The sequence below is a fragment of the Rhinoraja longicauda genome, chromosome 34 (genome assembly GCF_053455715.1).
Source record: "Rhinoraja longicauda isolate Sanriku21f chromosome 34, sRhiLon1.1, whole genome shotgun sequence".
NCBI lineage: Eukaryota > Metazoa > Chordata > Chondrichthyes > Rajiformes > Arhynchobatidae > Rhinoraja > Rhinoraja longicauda.
The window spans coordinates 2,559,555-2,580,933 of NC_135986.1; the positions used below are offsets into that span (position 1 = coordinate 2,559,555).

Here is a 21,379-nt window from a genome sequence, read left to right on the forward strand (position 1 = left end):
AGTCCTCGGGTGATGTCTTACGTGAGCATGTGGCACTGCTTGCGAGCGGATTGTCGGGTGAGAGGGGGGGATTATAACTTTCTTGTCGCCAGTCACTGCCAGGTTTCACCACCCGGCTGTTGGACACCAGCTGAAGGATTAACCCTTCGTGCCCGAGTAACCCTATCCCGATTGGAACAGCTGGCAAGGCGCCCGAGGGAAAGCGGCGAAGCTGGAGATATTAAAGGGCCTGTCCCACTTAGGCGATTTTAAGGCGACTGCCGGCGACTAGGCTGTCGCCGAACATTCGCTGGGGTGTCGCGGGCATGACCGTGAGGAGTCTTCAATGAATCGTAGCGGATCGAACCCGGGTCTCTGGCGCTGTGAGGCAGCAACTCTACCGCTATGCCATTATTATGGTGTTTACTGAGTACTATGTTCCCAGATATGTCCCTCTGCTGCAAGTACGAATTTCATCGTTCTGTTTTGGGACATCTGACAATAAATCACTCTTGATCCAACTCAGTGGTGCAGCGGTAGAGTTGCTGCCTCAGAGCGCCAGAGACCAAGGGTCGATCCTGACAACGGGTACTGTCTGTGCGGAGTTTGTGTGTTCTCCCTGTGACCTGCGTGGGTTTCCTCTGGGTGCTCCGGTTTCCTCCCACACTCCAAAGACATACATGTTTGTAGGTTAATTCTCTTCTGTAAATTGCCCCTATTGTGTAGGATGCAAAGGATAACATTGAACTAGTGTGAATGGATGATCGTTGGTCAGCGTGGACTCGGTGGGCTGAAAGGCTTGTTTCCACACTGTATCTCTAAACTAAACCTGTTCACACTATGTTATCCCACTTTCACATTCACTCCCTACACATTAGGGGCAATTTACAGTCAACCTACAAACCCGAAGGTCTTTGGTATGTTGGAGGGGACCCGAGCACCCGGAGGAAACCCACACGGTCACAGGGAGAATGGGCAAACTCCACACAGGCAGCACCTGATGTCGGGATTGAACCCGGGTCTCAGACGTTGTGAGGCAGCGGCTCTACCCACTGCGCCGCCTGTCTTGTGGTAGGTCGGGCAACATCTCTGGAGGGCACGACTGTCTAGGTGATGTTTCACATCCTCCACAGATGCTGCCTGACCTGCTGAGTTATTCCAGAACTGCGACTTTTATAAACCAGTATACACCGATCAGCCAAAGCATTATGCCCACCTGCGTAATACGCTGTTGGTCCTCCGTGTGCAGCCCCATACGCAGCAGGGTGCGATGCACTGTGTATTGTGACACATTCCTCCCGTGACCACCATTAACATTTCCCGTGACTTGTGCCACAGTCGACCTTCTGTCGGTTTGGACCAGACGGGATAGCCTTCGTTGCCCTCGCGCATCGTTGAGCCTTGGGCGCCCAACACACTGCCTGTCGCTAGTTTGTAGTTTGTCCCTCCTCGGACCACTGTCGGTCAGTACTCACCACTGCTGACCGGGAACACCCCACAAGCCTTGCCGTTTCAGAGATGCTCTGACCCAGTCTGCCCATAACAATTTGGCCCTTGTCAAAGTCGCTCAGGTCTTTACTCCTGCCCATTTCTCCTGCATCCAACAAGTCAATTTCAAGAACTGAGATGTTCACTTGCTGCCTAATATATCCCACCCTTTGACAGGTGCCATTGTAACGAGATATCCAATGTTATTCACTTTGCCTGTCCGTGGTCATAATGTTTTGGCTGATCGGTGTATGTAGTCCTTAGTGTCTCCACCTTGTGGCAACAGTGGCTTCCTGCACCTATTTTTCTATGTTTCACTGTAGTGTAAGAATCACACTTGCCCTCTTTCTTTATATATTTAAACTCCCTATTTCTAACTCTAGTCCTTAATTCTGTAAAGGTGTAAAAAGTAAGAATGTTATTGTTCTGTTCCCAGGGCATATGATAATTAAATTGATTTATTCACAAAATGCTGGAGTAACTCAGCAGGTCAGGCAGCATCTCAGGAGAGAAGGAATGGGCGACGTTTCGGGTCGAGACCCTTCTTCAGACTGAAGAAAGGTCTCGACCCGAAACGTCGCCCATTCTTCAGACTGAAGAAGGGTCTCGACCCGAAACGTCGCCCATTCTTCAGACTGAAGAAGGGTCTCGACCCGAAACGTCACCCATTCCTTCTCTCCTGAGATGCTGCCTGACCTGCTGAGTTACTCCAGCATTTTGTGAATAAATCGATTTGTACCAGTTATTTTCTTATACATATGATAATTAAATATTGTTGACTCTGATCCTTCTTGCCTTACAAATCCAACTCCTCAGTCAGTCCCCGCTCAAAGATCCCTGTACCACTGAAATGGCAGCATAGTGGCGATGCTGGTCGAGCCGCTGCCTCACGGCACAAGAGACCCGGGATCGATCCAGCCCTCGGCTGCTGTCTGCGAGGAGTTTGCACGTTCTCCCTGTGACCGCGTGGGTTTTCTTCAGGTGCTCCAGTTCTCTCCCACATCCCAAAGGCGTGTGGGTTTGTAGGTTAATCGGCCCTCTGCAAATTGCCCCCTCGTGTGCAGGTAGAAAGTGGGATAACATGGAAATAGTGTGAACAGGTAGATCGACGGTCGCCGTGGACTTGGTGGGCCGAAGGGCCACTTTCCTTGCCCTATATATTTCATTCGTTCAACAAAAGCTGGCAGTAAAACTTTGCAAATTTATTGAGCCTTAAATTAAATGCACAAGTATACAAAATGAAGCAGAGCATCAACCAAGAGCAAATCTGTACACTTTTGTACTGTACATCAACACGGTTACATCGTACTCTTGTGCCGTAGCTGACTCGTGAACCGAGTTTACTCTCGTCAAGTCTGATCGGATCTTATAATGGGAAATGTTGATTCATGTGAAACAACACATCATAACCGGGCACTATTAACGAAGTCGCTCGATTCTGGGGCACGTGGACTTCCAGTGAACAATGCCAACTCTCTATTCAACTTCTTTCTCCATCTTTGCCTGTAAATTGCGTGATCTGTCGGGGTAATTTTAATAAAAAATAGGAAGATGGTTAAAGAGCGAAGGAGCAGCGCAGGTCCCCAAAATCTAAAGTGAGATGGTGTAAGTATAAGTATAAGTATAAGTAGGGTTATACAATGGTGGCCGCCCGGGCCGGGTGGTGGGTTGCTACGCAACATCCGTCAGGCAAACACACTCGGCCGCGCTCCCCGAACACACTCTGTTAGCCTACACTGTCCGGGCCTACAGCGGCCCCCGGGCCTACAGTGTCTGGGCCTACAGTGTCCTGCCATACACTGTCCAGGCCTACAGCGCCCCCTGGGCCTAATACAGGGCAAGGGCGGTCCCATACGGGACAAACAAATTTAGCCAAAAATACGGGATGTCCCGGCTAATATGGGACAGTTGGCAACCCTATGTATAAAGTTCCGTGCAAGTCAACAGTGTAGAGAGGCAGAGTTATTGATCGCTGTTCGATGAAAGAGAGAAAAAGACCTACAGGTATTTTTCCTGATCTGGAAAAATATTTCCCCTTCTAGCATTTACAAGTTAGGAAGTCATGTTACAGTTGTGCAAGACAATGGTGAAGCCACATTTAGAGTCTTATGTTCAGTTTTCGTCTTGCTGTTTGGTGTAAGACAGATGTTGATAAGTTGGAAAGGGTGCAGGGAAGATTTACGAGGATGTTGCCAGTACTATAGAGCCTGAGCTATAAGGGGAGGTTGGGCAGGCTTGGACTTTGTTCCTTGGAGCGCAGGAGGATGAGGGATGATCTTATGGAGGTGTAGAAGATCATGAGAGGAATAGATAGTATAAATGCACAGAGTCTGTTACACAGATAAGGGAAATCACGAACCAGAAGACATAGGTTTAAGGTGAGGGGGGGTAAAGATTTCATATGAACCTGAAGGACAATTTTTGTTTTTACACAAAGTGTGGTAGGTATATGGAACGAGCTGCCGGAGGAGGTAGTTGAAGCAGGTATGATCACGATGTTTAAGAAACATTTGGACATGTACATGGATAGGATAGGTTTAGAGGGATATGCAGGCTGGTGGGAGTTGTATAGATGGGGCATGTTGGCCAGAGTGGGCAAGTTGGGCTGAAGGGCCTGTTTCCTTACTTTATGACTCCAATTCACTTCTGAGAGTGGTTGAGGCAGGTACAACAACATTTCATTGGCCTCGGTGAAATGTTCCCTAATGTTTAGTTTTGAGATACAGCGCGGAAACAGGCCCTTCAGCCCACCGGGTCCGCACCGACCAGCGATCCCCGCACACATTAACACTACCCTACACACACTAGGGACAATTTACATTTATAGCAAGCCAATTAACCTACAAACCTGTACGTCTTTGGAGTGTGGGAGGAAACCAAAGATCTCGGAGAAAACCCACGCAGGTCATGGGGAGAACGTGCAAACTCCGTACGGACAGCGCCCGTAGTCGGGATCGAACCCGGGTCTCTGGCGCTGCATTTGCTGTAAGGCAGCAACTCTACCGCTGCACCACCCAAGTCTAGGATAGAACTAGTGTGAACAGGTGATCACTGGTTGGCATGGACTTGGCGGGCTGAAGGGCCTGTTTCTACACGAAAGGTCTAAACTAAACTGTCACTGATTCGGTTATTTTTGCAGCAAAACATGGGCCGGTGTGTTTTGCTGTTTTGCATCAGAGTTAAATTGGGTAACAGACGTTTGACTATGTACGACTTTGACCACCCCTCGTGTTACCGGTCCAGTACACACTCTGTTAGCCTACGCTGTCCGGGCCTACAGTGTCTGGGCCTTCACTGTCCGGGCCTAATACAGGACAGGTGGCAGCCCTATGTATAAGGTTCTGTGCAAGTCAACAGTCCCAGTGTAGAGAGGCAGAATTATTGATCGCTGGTCGATGAGAGAGAGAGAAAGACCTGCAGGTATTTTTTCTGATCTGGAAAAAACTTTGTTGCTTATCCCTTCAGCGTAGAGGGCTGCTCGGAGAGACTGAGTAACACCCTTAACGCCGCGCGTGTGTAATCTTCCTTCAACTTACTCGAAAATAAGCGTCACAAAACCAATCAAGAATGAACCGGCCGACACACCGAGGATCACGAAGACGGATTCCTGCAGGTCTAGCATCTCTGTTGGGGAAAACACGAGTTATTAGACCCTGTGCAGCCCGAGAAGAGGTGATGGGAATCACCGGAGCTGTGACCAATTCCATCACCTGAACGAGTGGTACAACAGGTGGAGCTGTTTCCTCACTGCCCCATCGATTTGGGTTCAGTTACTCAGTACTAAGGCGGTCACGGTGGTGCAGCGGTAGAGTTGCTGCCTTACAGCGAATGCAGCGCCGGAGACCCGGGTTCGATCCCGACTACGGGTGCTGTCTGTACCTTCTCCCCGTGACCTGCGTGGGCTTTCTCCGAGATCTTCGGTTTCCTCCCACACTCCAAAGACGTGCAGGTTTGTAGGTCAATTGGCTTGGTAAATGTAATAAATGCCCCTAGTGGGTGTAGGATAGTGTTAGTGTGTGTGGATCGCTGGTCGGCAAGGACCCGGTGGGCTGAAAGGGCCTGTTTCCGCGCTGTATCTCTAAACTATGTGTCCTTTCTAACCAATATCTGCAGTTTCTTCTTCTTATAAGGCTCTGTCCTGTCCCTCCATTCTGTGAGCTTTCTTTCCCCTACCCCCTGCAATGTCTGAAGAAAGATCCCGACCTGACACATTGCCTATCCATGTTCTCCAGGGATGCAGACTGACCCGCTGTGTTACTCTGGAGTTGTTGCCTCACAGCACCAGAGACCCAGGTTCGATCCTGACTATGGGTGCAGTCTGTAGTTTTTTTTTCCGTTCTCCCTGTGACCACGTGGGTTTTCTCCAGGTGCTCTGGTTACCTCCCACTTCCAAGAGACGTGCAGGTTTGTAGGTTGACACAAAATGCTGGCGTAACTCAGCGGGTCAGGCAGCATCTCTGGAGAGAAGGAATGGGTGACGTTTCGGGTCAAGTCCCTTCTTCGGACTGAAACATCAGTCTGAAGAAGGTTCTCGACCCAAAAAGTCACCCATTCCTTCTTTCCAGAGATGCTGCCTGACCCGCTGAGTTACTCCAGCATTTTGTGTCTACCTTCGATTTAAACCAGCATCTGCAGTTTTTTTCCAACAGGTTTGTAGGTTAATTGGCTTCTGTTAATTGTCCCAAGAATAGAACTAATGTAGGGGGTGACTGCTGGTTGGAATGGACCTGGTGGGCCGAAGGGCCTGTTTTCATGCTATATCTCTAAACTAAACACTTTGCGCCTATCCTATAATTTATAAAGTTGGACCCTTTAGGTTAACGTCTCACTGTCTGGCACCCATCCCCTCCCGAATTTGAGATATAGTGCCTTGCACCTTTAGACTTTAGAGAGACACTGCGGAAACAGGCCCTTCGGCCCACTGTGTCCGTGCTAACCAGTGATCGCCCCGTACACTAGCACAATCCTACACACACTAGGGACAATTCACAATCAACCTACAAAGCTGCACGTCTTTGGAGGGTGGGAGGAAACCGGAGCACCTGGAGGAAACCCACGCAGTCACGGGGAGAACGTACAAATGTCGTACAGACAGCACCCATGCCTGGCACTGTAAGGTAGCAACTCTACCGCTGGGCCACCGTGCGCCCCTACACCCAGCAGTTGGAGACTGCAACCACACAGTGGGCTCACTCACTTGGCCAGCAGGTCTTCATTGGCCAGCAGTTAACCTTCACCTCTCGACACTGCTTGCAGTTAATGACCTTGGTGGACTTTCCTGGAGGGTCAGAACACAAGGTCAACCAGGTCATAAGTTCATGTCTTAGGAGCAGAATTAGACCCATCGAGTCTTCCCTGCCATTCAATCATGGCTGATCTCCCTTCCCCACTCAACCCCATTCTCCTGCCTTCTCCCCATAACCTCTGACACTCTTACTAATCAAGAACCTGTCAATCCCCACTTTAAAAATACCCAATGACACGGCTCCAACAGCTGTCTGTGACATTGAGACAGATTCACCACCCTCTGGCTAAAGAAATGTCTCATCTCTTTTCTAAAGGTATGTCCTTCTATACTGAGGCTGTCCCCTCTGGTCCTGGACTCTCCCGCTACTAGTGGAAACACGCTCTCACCATCCACTCTATCCTGACCTTTCACTGTTCCATAAGTTTCAATGAGGTCCCCCCTCATCCTTCTGAACTCCAGCGTGTAGATGCCCAGTGCCGTCAAACGCTCATCATACGTTAACCCAGTCATCCCCGGGATCAATTTCAAAGCCTGCACATCCTCCCTCAGATGTGGGGCCCAAGACGGTTCACAGGTCACAGCGCCAGAGACCCGGAGTTTGTACGTTCTCCCTGTCACCGTGTGGGTTTTCTCCAGGTGCTCCGGTTTCCTCCCACACTCGAAAGATGTACAGGTTTGCAGGTTAATTGGCTTCTGTACATTGCCCCTGGTGTGTAGGATGGTGCTAATGTATGGGGTGATCGCTGGTCTGTGGGGACTCGGTGGGCCAAAGGTCCTGTTTCCCACACTGTATCTCTAAAGTCATTTCTGTAACTGTTCTACACTGATCAGCCTAAACATTATCCCCACTGACAGGCGAAGTGAATAACATTGGTTATCTTGTTACAATGGCACCTGTCAAGGGGTGGAATATATTAGGCAGCAAGTTAACAGTCAGTTCTTGAAGTTGATGCGTTGGAGAAATGGCAGGAGTAAAGACCTGAGCGACTTTGACAAGGGCCAAATTGTTATGGCCAGACGACTGGGTCAGAGCATCTCTGAAACGGCAAGGCTTGTGGGGTGCTCCGGTCAGCAGTGGTGAGTACCGACCGACAGTGGTCCGAGGAGGGACAAACCACAAACCGGCGACAGGCAGGGTGTTGGGCGCCCAAGGCTCATCGATGCGCGAGGGCAACGAAGGCTATCCCGTCTGGTCCGAAACCGACAGAAGGTCGACTGGCACAAGTCACGGGAAATTCTAATGGTGGTCACGGGAGGAATGTATCACAATACACAGTGCATCGCACCCTGCTGCGTATGGGGCTGCACACGGAGGACCAACAGCATATTAGGCAGCTGGGCATAATGTTTTGGCTGATCGGTGTATTATCCACCCTTCCTCATCATAGCCTGGGGGTTTTAAGAAACCAGGAGGTGGTTGGTACTCACTGCATTTGGGAGCGCACATGGCTGCAGGAAACAAAACCACAAAATTGTCATTATAATCATTAAACATCATCAAGGACTTCACAAGAACATTATGGGTGACTAGTGGGGTGCCGCAAGGCTCAGTGCTGGGACCCCAGTCATTTACAATATATTTTAACGATTTAGACGAGGGAATAAAATCATCTCAGTCCTAAATGGCCTATCCCTTATTCTTAAACTGTGACCCCTGGTTCTGGACTCCCCCAACATGGGGAACATCTTTCCTGCATCTCCCCTGTCCAATCCCTTAATAATTTTATATGTTTCTATAAGATCCCCTCTCATCCTTCTAAATTCCAGTAAATACAAACCCAGTCGATCCATTCTTTCATCATGTGTCAGTCCCGCCATCCCGGGACTTAACCTGGTGAAACTACGCTGCACTCCCTCAATAGCAAGAATGTCTGTACTTCCTCAAATTAGGAGATCAAAACTGTACACAATATACCAGGTGTGGTCTCACCAGGGCCCTGCACAACCGCAGTAGGACCTCCTTGCTCCTACATGCAAATCCTCTTGCTATGAAGGCCAACATGCCATTAGCTTTGTAGGAAAATATCTGCAGATGCTGGTTCAAATCGAAGGTAGACACAAAATGCTGGAGTAACTCAGTGGGTCAGGCAGCATCTCAGGAGAGAAGGAATGGGTGACGTTTCGGGTCGAGACTGAAGAAGGGTCTCGACCCAAAACGTCACCCATTCCTTCTCTCCTGAGATGCTGCCTGACTCGCTGAGTTACTCCAGCATTTTGTGTCTACATGCCATTAGCTTTCTTCACTGCCTGCTGTACCTGCATAACATCTGCTTCGTAACTCCCCCCCCCCCCCATCATTGTAATCTTGGAACCAACACAGCGCTTCCAGGAGAGGCTGAGGTTCACCTGCACATCTTCCAACATGCTTCTACTGCATTCTACCCTGCCAGTGTCAGCTCCTCTACACCGTTGAAGCCATTGCAGTCAACGTCAGGGTTCAGGAAGGCAGGTGTCACACACACCCTGGTATACATTGAGGGTGCCAAAGTAGAGATGGTTGAAAGCTTCAAGTTCTTAGGAATAAATAGTACCAGCACATTGACCCGGTGCTAATGTTGGGGGAGTCCAGAACCAGGGGCCACAGTTTAAGAATAAGGGGTAGGCCATTTAGAACGGAGATGAGGAAAAACTTTTTCGCTCAGAGAGTTGTAAATCTGTGGAATTCTCTGCCTCAGAAGGCAGTGGAGGCCAATTCTCTGGATGCTTTCAAGAGAGAGTTAGGCAGAGCTCTTAATGATAGCGGAGTCAGGGGGTATGGGGAGAGGGCAGGAACAGGGTACTGATTGTGGATGATCAGCCATGATCACATTGAATGGAGGTGCTGGCTCGAAGGGCCGAATGGCCTACTCCTGCACCTATTGTCTATTGTACATTCAAAGGTTCAAAGGTCTGTTTAATGTATCGTGCAGTAGAATCTGGGAAGAGTTGATGGTAATGAGGGGAGAGAGGGGCAGCATAGTGGCACTTTGAAAACTCAGCAATCAGAAGCTCGAGTAATAGGGAATTGTTCCTTACATTCCTTCGTCAGTTGTGGAAGCTTTTTCTCATAAAGCCAGTCCCAGAATTTGGGCAAATCCTTCAAAGTCTGGTTGATTTCTGTGGGGAGAGAGAGATAGATGAGAGGGGATCTTATAGAGACGTGTAAAATTATGAAAGGACTGGACAAGCTAGATGCAGGAAAAATGTTCCCAATGTTGGGGGAGTCCAGAACCAGGGGCCACACAGTCTAATGAATAAAGGGGAGGCCATTTAAAACTGAGATGAGAAGGAACTTTTTCACCCAGAGAGTTGTGAATTTGTGGAATTCTCTGCCACAGAGGGCAGTGGAGGCCAATTCACTGGATGGATTTAAGAGAGAGTTAGATATAGCTCTAGAGGCTAGCAGAATCAAGGGATATGGGGAGAAGGCAGGCTCGGGTTATGAGTGTGGATGATCAGCCATGATCACAATGAATGGCGGTGCTGGCTCGAAGGGCCAAAATGGCCTCCTCCTGCACCTATTTTCTATCTTTCTATGTTACAAATAGAGGTGATGTCAAAATTGACATTCATTGTAGAATAAGTTCATGCGTGGGGGGGGGGGGTCGTGAGGGCGGGGAATAATGGAGCACCCGGTGTGAGGGGGGACCGCTGATGGGGGGGGGGGAAGAACAGTGGTCAATGGGGGGAGGGGGGAGAACAAAGGACAATGGGGACCAGGCGTGGGGGGAACTGCTGTGGGGGGGGGGGGGGACAAAAGAAGGAGCCGACGTAGTTTATAACTTGGTCAGCGCCTTAGATGGCCACTATTTGTATACCTTGCAAGCAAAGAATCTCACTGTGCCTTGTCACATAAAGTATTCCATTCCATCAATCATGTCCCTTTATTCTGAGGCTGTGCCCTCTCGTCCCAGACTCTCTCACTGGTGGAAACACCCTCTCTCCACCCAGGCCTTTCATTATTCGGTAAGTTGCAATGAGGTCCTCCCTCATCCTTAACTCCAGCGAGTGCAGTGGCACGGTGGCGCAGTGGTAGAGACGCTGCCTTACAGCGCCGGAGACCCTGGTTCGATCCCGACTACGGGCGCTGTCCATACGGAGTTTGTACGTTCTCCCCGTGACCTGCGCGGGTTTTCTCTGAGATCTTCGCTTTCCTCCCACGCTCCAAAGACTTTGCAGGTTTGTAGGTTAATTAGCTTGGTAAATGTAAAAATTGTCCCTAGTGGGTGTAGGATAGTGTGAGTGTGCGGGGATCGCTGGTCGGCACGGACCCGGTGGGCCGAAAGGGCCTGTTTCCGCGCTGTATCTCTGTTGGGGAAAACACGAGTTGGGTAAAACACGAAACTAAACTCTGTGCGTGTACCTGATCTATTCCTCATGATTTTGTTCACCTCCCTACGATCACCCCTCAAGTCTCCTGCACTCCAAGGAATAAAGTTCCAGCTTGCCCAACCTCTCCCTCTAGTTCAGGCCCTCGAGTCCTGGCAATATCCTCGTAAGTTTTCTCTGCACACTTCGACTCGCTGGGCCGAAGGGCCTGTTTCCGCGCTGTATCTCAAAACTAACCACAGGCCCAGTGCCGTCAAACGCTCATCCAATGTTAACCCGGATAATTCTCGTAAAGTTTAGAGAATTGCGAAAACTACCTATAACACGAAGGACACGGTGAACCTTCTCCGTGATCGTGTCGACTGTCGATTCATCTGCAAGTAAAACGGCAATATCAGAAATGAACACCACCCTTTCACTGCCTGCCTTCTTGCCAGGGTTAGATCCTAGTAAACATACGCCGATCAGCCAAAACATTATGACCACTGTGGGCAAAGTGAATAACATTGGTGATCTTGTTACAACGGCACCTGTCAAGGGGTGGGATATATTAGGCAGCAAGTGAACAGTCAGTTCTTGAAGTTGATGTGTTGGATGCAGGAGAAATGGGCAGGAGTAAAGACCTGAGCCACTTTGACAAGAGCCAAATTGTTGTGGCCAGACGACTGGGTCAGAGCATCTCTGAAACGGCAAGGCTTGTGGGGTGCTCCCGGTCAGCAGTGGTGAGTACCGATCGACTGGTCCGAGGAGGGACAGACCACAAACCGGCGACAGGGGGTTGGGAGCCCAAGGCTCATCGATGCGCGAGGGCAACGAAGGCTATCCCGTCTGGTCCGAACCGACAGAAGGTCGACTGTGGCACAAGTCCCGGGAAATGTTAATGGTGGTCACGGGAGGAATGTGTCACAATACACAGTGCATCACACCCTGCTGCATATGAGGCTGCACACGGAGGACCAACAGCATATTAGGCAGGTGGTCATAATGTTTTGGCTGATAAGGTGATAATGTTTTGGCTGATCGGTGCATCCTTCCCATTCTCAGAGAACAACACTTTTGTCTGCTGTTAACACCTACCTGTTCACTCCCACGGGACTGAACTCTGGTAGACTGAACATTGCACATCTCGTGGGTGAAACTTCAACACTTTTCACCCGCAGCGATCTCCACTGGGAAAATGCCAGGATTATGGGAAAGGAGGCAGGTTGATGTTTGGAAGAGTTAGCGTAGACTCTGTAAGTTTGCACGTTCTCCCTGTTACCACGTGGGTGTTGGGATGTGGGCCAAACGTGGGCAGGTGGGACTAACACAGATGGGGGCATGTTGGTCGGCGTGGGCAAGTTCGTAAGTGATAGGAGCAGAATTAGGCCATTTGGCCCATCAAGCCCGTTCCGCCATTCAATCATGGCTGATCCGTCTTTCTCTCTCAACCCCATTCTCCTGCCTTTTCCCTATAACCCCTGACACCCTCACTAATCAAGAATTTGTCAATCTCCACCTTATTAATAGCGTCTGTGGCAATGAATTCAACAGACTCAATGCACCGAATCATAATCATACTTTATTAGCCAAGTATGTTTTGCAACATAAAAGGAATTTGTTTTGCCATATAGTCACACCAATAAAAAGCAACAGAACACACAAAATACATTTTAACATGAACATCCACCAGTGACTCCTCCAAATTCCTCTGTGATGGAAGGCGAAAAAAAGTTCAATCTCTACCCTTCTTTGTTCTCCGCGGTCGGGGGCCTCGAGCCTTCCGTTGACGGGACGATCTTGGCTCCCGTAGCCGGAGGCGTTTGGGCCCTCAAGCTCCTGCATCGGGTGGAATCTCAGCTCCCCCGCACCGGGCGATCTGACCCCAGGTGGGGACTGGTCGAACCTTCTGTGACTTTGGAGCTTCCCGACATCGGTCTGTACCCGAGACTGCGAGCTCCTCGATGGTGAAGGCCGCAGGTTGGAGCGTCGATCCCAGGTAAGGGATTGCAGGCTCCGATGGCAAGTCCACGTGTTTGGGCTCAAAGTCAGTCCCGAGCAAGGCCGCCAGCTCCACGATGTTAGGCCGCAGAGCGACCGGAGATACGATCCGGAAAACAATCGCATCTCCGGCAAGGTAAGAGATTGATAAAAAGTTTCCCCCGACCCCCTCCCCCACATAAAACAAACTAGAGAATATTGACACAGACTTTTAAAACACACTAAAAATCAAAGATACTAGAGGAACAAGATGGACCACTCCATTGAAATCGCCTATACTGAAGTGTAGTGCGCAAAGGAGCCATTTTAGTCGGCAAAACCCGCCGTTCGCTCTGCCTCTCGCAGTGTAATCAGTGCTTTGGGGGAACAGTATGTGTGATGATACCATAAAAATGAAGAATATATCACATTTATCAATTCACAGATTTTTGTTATTTTTCTTTTTAAATGTTTCTGCAAGTTTCTGCCTACTAAAATGGCGCCATGACGTACTACGGTTTTTAGGGTCGAGTGGTCTATCTTGTTCCTCTAGTATCTTTGCTAAAAATAACAAAAAAAGGCAAATAAGACAGATAGTTGGCGAGGCTGCCATCGCGGCGCCACCCGGAATGTCGTCGTTACGTGATTCTGATGTAGAATCAGAATCAGGCGGCACGGTGGCGCAGCGGTAGAGTTGTTGTCTTACAGTGAATGCAGCGCCGGAGACTCAGGTTCGATCCTGACTACGGGCGCCGTCTGTATGGAGTTTGTGCGTTCTCCCCGTGACCTGCGTGGGTTTTCTCCGAGATCTTCTGTTTCCTCCCACACTCCAAAGACGTTCAGGTATGTAGGTTAATTGACTGGGTTCATGTGAAAATTGTCCCTAGTGTGTATAGGATAGTGTTAATGTGCGGGGATCGCTGGGCGGCGCGGACTCGGTAGGCCGAAGGGCCTGGTTCCGTGCTGTATCTCTAAAAAAAAAAGCTAAAATAGATAACCTCACCAAACTGAAACTTGACCAGGTCTGCCTCGGTGTGGTTGGTACAGTTGGCAGCCCCGCTCAACGTCTTGTATTCTCCGCACAGCTTTGCAAACCTGTCCCGTATTCTCTTGTGTGGGGAAGCACAGTACATGCAGCCCTCTGTCCTGGCCAGGAGAGCCAGCAAGAAGCCGGCGACTGTTACCGTGCCATAGACCCCCTTCATCGCCGTCCCAGGGCAGGCCAGACCGACACCCGGCGTCAAAACATCGCCTGCTGGTCCCGATTTGAGTGAAAGCTGTTGACCTTCGGTTTGCCGAGCAGCCTTCACAGTTCCAGCCTTTTATGCTGTCATAAGAACTCCCAGCAAGGTGTGATGTCAGCTATAAACCTGGGGCGGCACAATGGCACAGCAGGTAGGGCCACTGCCTCACAGTACCGGAGACCCAGGTTCGATCCTCACCTTCGGTGCAGTCTCAGCGTGGACTTTTTGAACGATTTTCCCCGTCACCATGCAAGGTTTCCTCCGGATGCTGTGGGTTTCTTCCCAAGTCCCAAAGACATGCGGGTTTGAGGGTTACGTGGCCTCTGTAAATATTGTGACCCTCTGAGTTACTCCAGCACTTGGTATTCCAGGCAAGATTCAGCATCTGCAGTTCCTTGTGTCATCGTCATTGTAAAATTAATTGAAAGATACAGCATGGAAATGGGCTCTTTCCGCATGGAACTAGTACGAACGGATGATCGTTGGTTGCCATGAACTCAGTGCGCTGAAGGGCCTGGATCCATGCTGTATCTGTAAACTAATATAGTGCATATTAATGCAAGTCTCTCATGCAATTATGGAATGTTGCAGGAAGGAACTGCATGGATTATAGCTAACAGAGACAGAAAGCTGGGGTAACCGAGCGGGTCTGGCAGCATCTATGCAGAAAAGGAATAGGTGATGTTTCGGGTCGAGTCCCTTCTTCAGACTGAGAGTCAGGGGAGAGGGAAACAAGAGATATATAAGATGAAGACATTGGTGAGGCCACATTTAGAGTATTGTGTTCAGTTTTAGTCACCGTTGTACGAGAGATGTCGTCAACCTGGAAACAGTGCCGAGAACACACATATATATATATATATATATATATATATATATATATACTGGAGGATGCTGCCAGAACCAGAAGGCCTCCAGTCTGAAGAAGGATCCCAACCCAAAACATCACCCATACCATGTCTCCAGAGATGCTGAAGAAGGACACAAAAAGCTGGAATAACTCAGCTGGTCAGATAGCAACTCTGGAGAAAAGAAAAAGTTGATGTTTCTGGTCGAGACCCATCTTCAGACTGAAGACCTCTCCCTATATGTCAGAAGAAGTCTGAAGTCGGATCTCAACCAGAAATATCCCCTATTCCTTTTCTCCAGAGATGTTGTCTGACCCGTTGAGTTACTCCAGCATTTTTTTTTGTATCTATCTTCGGTTTAAACCAGCATCTGCAGTTCCTACCTACACGTTCCAGAGATGTTGAGTTACTCTAGCTTTGAGTCTATCCAAGGAATGTTGTAGTTGGGAGTTACAATATGATACAACTTTATTTATCCCAGGAGGGAAATTGATCTGCCAACAGTAATAAAACACAAGATTCATGAAATTAAAGTGACGAGTGGAAAGGATTGGGGATGTGCAAAGATTGGGGGGGGGGGGGGGAGGGGAGTCAGTCGTGACTCCCACAACAGAAGAGGTAGGAGTTGTACAGTTTGATAGCCACAGGGGAAAAATGATCTCCTGTGGCGTTCTGTACTGCATCTTGGTGGAACCAGTCTGTTGCTGAAGGTATCCTCAGGTCATGTCAGTTTAGTTGGGAGGCTGGATCTTAAGCTGGGTGCGGACCATTGATTGAAGGCTCATGTGGCAAATAAAGTATCATACCCATACCATAGATTGAAGGCTCCTCCATCAACACCAAACTTTGGATAGACACAAAAGTCTGGAGGAATTCAGCAGAACAGGCAGCATCTCTGGAGAAAAGGAATAGGTGTCATTTTGGAGACCCTTCTTCAGAATGAAGACCTCTCCCTATAGGTGAGAAGTCTGAAAAAGGGTCTCGACCTGAAACATCACCCATCCCTTCTCTCCAGAGATGCTGCCTGTCCCATTGAGCTACTCCAGCATTTTGCGTCCACCATGGATTGAAGACTCCTACAGCAAATAAGTCATTCTGCAGTTGTATAGGACCTTGGTGAGACCACATCTGGAGTATTGTGTGCAGTTTTGGTCACCTAATTTGAGGAAGGCCGTCCTTGCTATTGAGGCAGTGCAGCGTAGGTTCACCAAATTAATCCCTGGGATGGAGGGACTGTCATTCGAGGAAAGATTGGAAAGACTAGGCTTGTATTCACTGGAGTTTAGAAGGATGAGAGGGGATCATATAGAGACATATAAAATAAAAGGACTAGACAAGCTAGATGCAGTAAAAATGTTCCCAATGTTGGGGGAGTCCAGAACCAGGGGACACAGTCTAACCAAACACCAACACCAAACTTGGGATAGACACAAAAAGCTGGAGGAACTCGGCGGGATGGGCAGCATATCTGGAGAAAAGGAATAGGTGTTGTTTTAGAGACCCTTCTTCAGAATGAAGACCTCTCCCTATAGGTGAGAAGAAGTCTGAAGAAAGGTCTCGACCTGAAAGGTCACCCCTTTATTCAGGGGATGCCATTTAAAATGGAGGTGAGAAGAAACTTTTTTACCCAGAGAGTTGTGAATTTGTGGAATTCTCTGCCACAGAGGGCAGCGGTGGCCAATTCACTGGATGAATTTAAAAGAGGGTTAGATAGAGCTCTAGGGGCTAGCGGAATCAAGGGATATGGGGAGAAGGCAGGCACGGGTTACTGATTGTTGATGATCAGCCATGATCACAATGAATGGCGGTGCTGGCTCGAAGAGCCAAATGGCCTCCTGCACCTATTTTCTATGTTTCTGTATCGTATTGTAAGTGCACTCCCCAAATGGTCTCCTCCTGCACTTATGTTTCTATCAACACCAAACTTGGCCACTTCGCCCAGGGGGGCTTGTGACGTCACCGCGCCGCCGATTCAGGCGTCAGAGGTGACGCGCGGACGTCATTGCGGGGCAGCCGCCGGCCCCAGCGGCGCCGCTTCTCGCCCTGCACCAAGATGGCGGAGGGCGGAGCGCCGGTCAGCGACTTCTCGCCGCTGCTGGGCGCCGCCGCCGCCGTCAGGTCGCTGTCATGCCGGGGGCCGGTGGCCGTGCTCTCGGTGGAGAGATGCCGCCGGGACCCGGGCAGCGGCGTCCTGCTGCGCGACAGCCAGCCCGAGGCCGACCTGTACGACGTGAGCCTGAGCGACGGCCGCTGGCGGCTGCGGGCGACGCTGCGGCCTGAGCTCAACCCGCTGGTCCGCCGCAACGAGCTGCGCTGCGGCTGCGAGCTGCACAACGTGCTGCTGGGCGTCGAGTACGACGAGCAGCGGGCCGGCGCCGGCGGCAGGCTCTTCATGGTGGTGGAGGCCCGGACGGTTGCCAATGGCGACGGCTCTCCCTCGCCTTTCTTGAAGGGGCCGAGCATCTGGAAGCTGCAGGATCTGGACGACGGGGCGGGGCGGAGGGCGGGGCCAGAGATGCCACTCAGAGCCAGGAGGCGGAGCTACCTCCCTCTCTGGAACAACAGTGACTGTTATGGAGATATTTGGTTCCCAGAATGGGATGATCACCCCCCGGCCCCTTCGCAACACCCCAAAGGTGAAGAGGCACCTCCTTCCACGTCACTGAAGACTTATTGCACTGACCATTTTTTGTTTCACAAGACAGAGAGCACAGGAACAGGCCCTTCGGCCCGCAATGTCCATAGACTAGAGATTCGGCTTGGAATGCCCATAAGAAATAGGAGTAGACTTTAGAAATACAGGCCCTTCGGCGCACCTAGTCTGTGCCGACTACAATCGCCCTGGATAGAGTGGATGTGGAGAGGACATTTCCACTAGTGGGAGAGTCTCGGACCAGAGGTCACAGCTTCAGGATAAAAAGACATTCCTTTAGAAAGGAGATAAGGAGGAATTACTTTAATCAGAGGGTGGTGAATCTGTGGCAAGTTGGGCATGTTTCTACGCTGTATGACTCTGACTCAACTTTGGGTTGGATTAGTTAGTGGAAAGTAGAACCCCAATCAGCATGAGATCATGACCAGAATTGGAGGCCAATTCTCTGAATGGTTTCAATGGAGGCCAATTCTCTGAATGCTTTCAAGAGAGAGCTAGATAGAGCTCTTAAGGGTAGCGGAGTCAGGGGATATGGGGAGAAGGCAGGAACGGGGTACTGATTGTGAATGATCAGCCATGATCACGTTGAATGGCGGTGCTGGCTCGAAGGGCTGAATGGCCTACTCCTGCACCTATTGTCTATTGTCTCTGTGGGCTGTTGGGATAGGATTTAGCTCCAGGATTGCAAGAATAATTCCTTGTCCTCTGAAATAGTATCTGTAGACTTTTATGTCCAGTTAAGACAATGCATTGATCTTGTATCCCATCAGAACGACTGAGACTTGTTGCTGAGCCAGCGTGAAGTGCAGATGGAGTAAATGGGAGGGAGATAGACACAAAAAGCTGGAGTAACTCAGCGGGTCAGACAGCATCTCTGGAGAAAAGGAATAGGTGACGTTTCGGGTCGAGACCCTTGGAAATGGAAGGGAGGTTGGTTTGCGTGGTGGACTGGGCTACTACAACTTTGGACTCAGATTTGGCACAGTGTTGATGGGCGAGATGAAGAATTATCAATTAATCTACTAATCATTTATGTGTCCATGCACTGCAAATGGCTTGACTGCGGTGAGGTGTTGTCTTTCCACTGATGGATAGCAGGCAACAAAAGTTTTTCGCTGTAACCCCCATACACGTGACAATCAAAGATACTAGAGGAACAAGATGAACCACTCCGTTGAAATCGCCTATACTGAAGTGTAGTACGCAATGGAGCGTAATGTTCGCCATTTTAGTAAGCAAAACTTGCCGTTCACTCTGCCTCTCATGTAATCAGTGTTTTGGGGGAATAGTATGTGTGATGATACCATAAAAATGCAGAATATATCAATTCACAGATTTTTATTATTTTTCTTTTAAAATGTTTCTGCCTACTAAAATGGCGCCATGTCATGTCATGGTTTTTAGGGTCGAGAGGTCTATCTTGTTCCTCTAGTATCTTTGCTCTATCTTGCTCTGCTCTATTACTTTGGAGACAATAAATTAAAGTGAACTGAACACTCAGTCCTCTGGTGAAGGCAGGACAGAGGGACGGGGTGGGGTGGGGTGGGGTGTATTTGCCGGTGGCGTGGAAAGGGTACCCAGAGAGATGTGACTTTCTTCTTCCGGATGTCCACAGGAGCTGGGAGCATTTTCCTGAAACAGCTGGAGGGATGTATCTCACAAAAGAGGAAAGACTACCCGCCAGTAGTCGTCCGGATCCTTCGCAAGTGCAGACTCTGCCATTATGGGCGGCCTGACCGATACGCAGAGTGTCCATTCCAAGTGAGTAGCAAATGTACCCTGTTGATTGGAACTGGGGAGTGCACTTACAATACGATACAGAAACATAGAAAATAGGTGCAGGAGGCCATTTGGCCCTTTGAGCCAGCACCGCCATTCATTGTGATCATGGCTGATCATTCTCAATCAGTAACCCGTGCCTGCCTTCTCCCCATATCCCTTGATTCTGCTAGCCCCTAGAGCTCTATCTAACTCTCTCTTAAACTCATCCAGTGAATTGGCCTCCACTGCCCTCTGTGGCAGAGAATTCCACAAATTCACATCTCTCTGGGCGAAAAAGTATTTTCTCACCTCAGTTTTAAATGGTCTCCCCTTTATTCTTCGACTGTGACCTATGACACGATACGATAGAACTTTATTTATCCCAGGAGGGAAATTGGTCTGCCAGCAGCCATAAAAAACAACACGATACATGATACATGAAATTAAAGTGAAGAGTGGAAAGTCCAGGATTGGGGATGGGGGGCATGTGGCGAGGGAATTTGGGGGAAGGGGAGTCAGTCTACACCACAACAGAAGTGGGAGGAGTTGCACAGTTTGATAGCCCCAGGGAAAAAGGATCTACTGTGGCGTTCTGCGCTGCATCTTGGTGGAACCAGTCTGGTGCAGAAGCTTTAGAGTTGCTGACTAACAACGCCGGAGACCCGGGTTCGATCCCGACTACGGGTGCTGTCTGTGCGGAGTTTAAACTTTCTCCCCGTGACCGTGTGGGTTTTTCTCTGAAATGTTTGGTTTCCACCCCCACTCCAAAGATGTACAGGTTTGTAGGTTAAGTGGTTTGGTATAATTTAGAAATTGTTCCTAGTGTGTGTAGGATAGTGTTAATGTGCGGGTATCGCTGGGTAGTGCGGACTCTGGACGGAGTTTCCCCCTTGGGTTTCTTCCGGCTGCTCCGGCTTCCTCCCACATTCCAAAGATATGCGTTGACTGGCTTCTGTAAAGTGTGTAGCTTAGAACTAGTGCACAGGTCTATGATCACTGGTTGGCACGGACTCGATGGGCCGAAGGGCCTGATCCGCGCTGTATCTCGAAACTGAAAAGTAAAACTAAACTTGTTCCTGATTTCTACCCACAGGCCAAATTCCTAGCAGCCGATAAATCAGGGATGGCCACACTAGTGCTGTGGAACTCCTTCTGCGTGGACTGGTACAGACATCTAGAGCCAGGGATGGTGATACAACTGTACAACTATGTTTTGAAGGAGAACTATGCCACACGGATGGGGCAAGACCCTGCAATGACAATGGAACCTGCCTTAGGTACTGTACCGATGCAGCAAGATGACTCGCTAGATAACCCGAGTAACCATCGCGATACATGACTTGAGTTAATTCTTTCAGATACAGAATTCCATCAAACACTTCCAGGGCATAAACAACGTGGTTTAGATACGAGAATGATCCCGGAGATGAGTGGGTTAACGTATGATGAGCATTTGGACGGCACTGGGCCTGTGCTCGCTGGAGTTTAGAAGGATGAGGGGGGACCGCATTGAAACTCACCGAATAGTGAAAGGCCTGGATAGAGTGGATGTGGAGAGGATGTTTCCACTGGTGGGAGAGTCTAGGACCAGAGGACACAACCTCAGAATAAAAGGACGTACTTTTTGAATGGAGATGAGGAGGAATTCTTTTAGTCAGAGGGGGTGGTGAATCTGTGGAACTCATTGCCACAGGCGGCCATGGAGGTCATGTCGTTGGGTATTTTTAAAGCGGAGATTGACAGATTCTTGATTCGTACCGGTGTGAAAGGTGATGGGGAGTAGGCAGGAGAATGAGGTTGAGGGAAGGATAGATCAGCCATGATTGAATGGCAGAGTACTTGATGGGCCAAATGGTCTAAATCTGCTCCTCTGAACTTATCAGGAGTAAAG

General features: G+C 49.5%; 2 protein-coding genes across 2 annotated transcripts in view; one reads left to right on the forward strand and one right to left on the reverse strand.

Annotated features, from left to right (window-relative positions):
* Window positions 1–2,943: 2,943 nt before the first annotated feature.
* LOC144609740 (sperm-egg fusion protein TMEM95-like) lies at window positions 2,944–14,187 on the reverse strand. Its single transcript, XM_078428251.1, has 7 exons — window positions 13,986–14,187; window positions 11,341–11,397; window positions 9,731–9,811; window positions 8,144–8,164; window positions 6,665–6,745; window positions 5,004–5,091; window positions 2,944–2,986 (listed from the first exon to the last, which is right to left on the reverse strand). Exons 1-7 carry the CDS (start codon window positions 14,185–14,187, stop codon window positions 2,944–2,946), a joined length of 573 nt encoding a protein of 190 aa, XP_078284377.1.
* Window positions 14,188–17,127: 2,940 nt separating this feature from the next.
* LOC144609342 (RPA-related protein RADX) overlaps window positions 17,128–21,379 on the forward strand; it is a 29,232-nt gene continuing 24,980 nt past the window's right edge. The window contains exons 1-3 of the mRNA XM_078427774.1: window positions 17,128–17,710; window positions 19,343–19,488; window positions 20,582–20,765. Of these exons, the coding sequence (XP_078283900.1) occupies window positions 17,128–17,710; window positions 19,343–19,488; window positions 20,582–20,765 (913 nt within the window). The remainder of the gene's footprint in view (window positions 17,711–19,342; window positions 19,489–20,581; window positions 20,766–21,379) is intronic.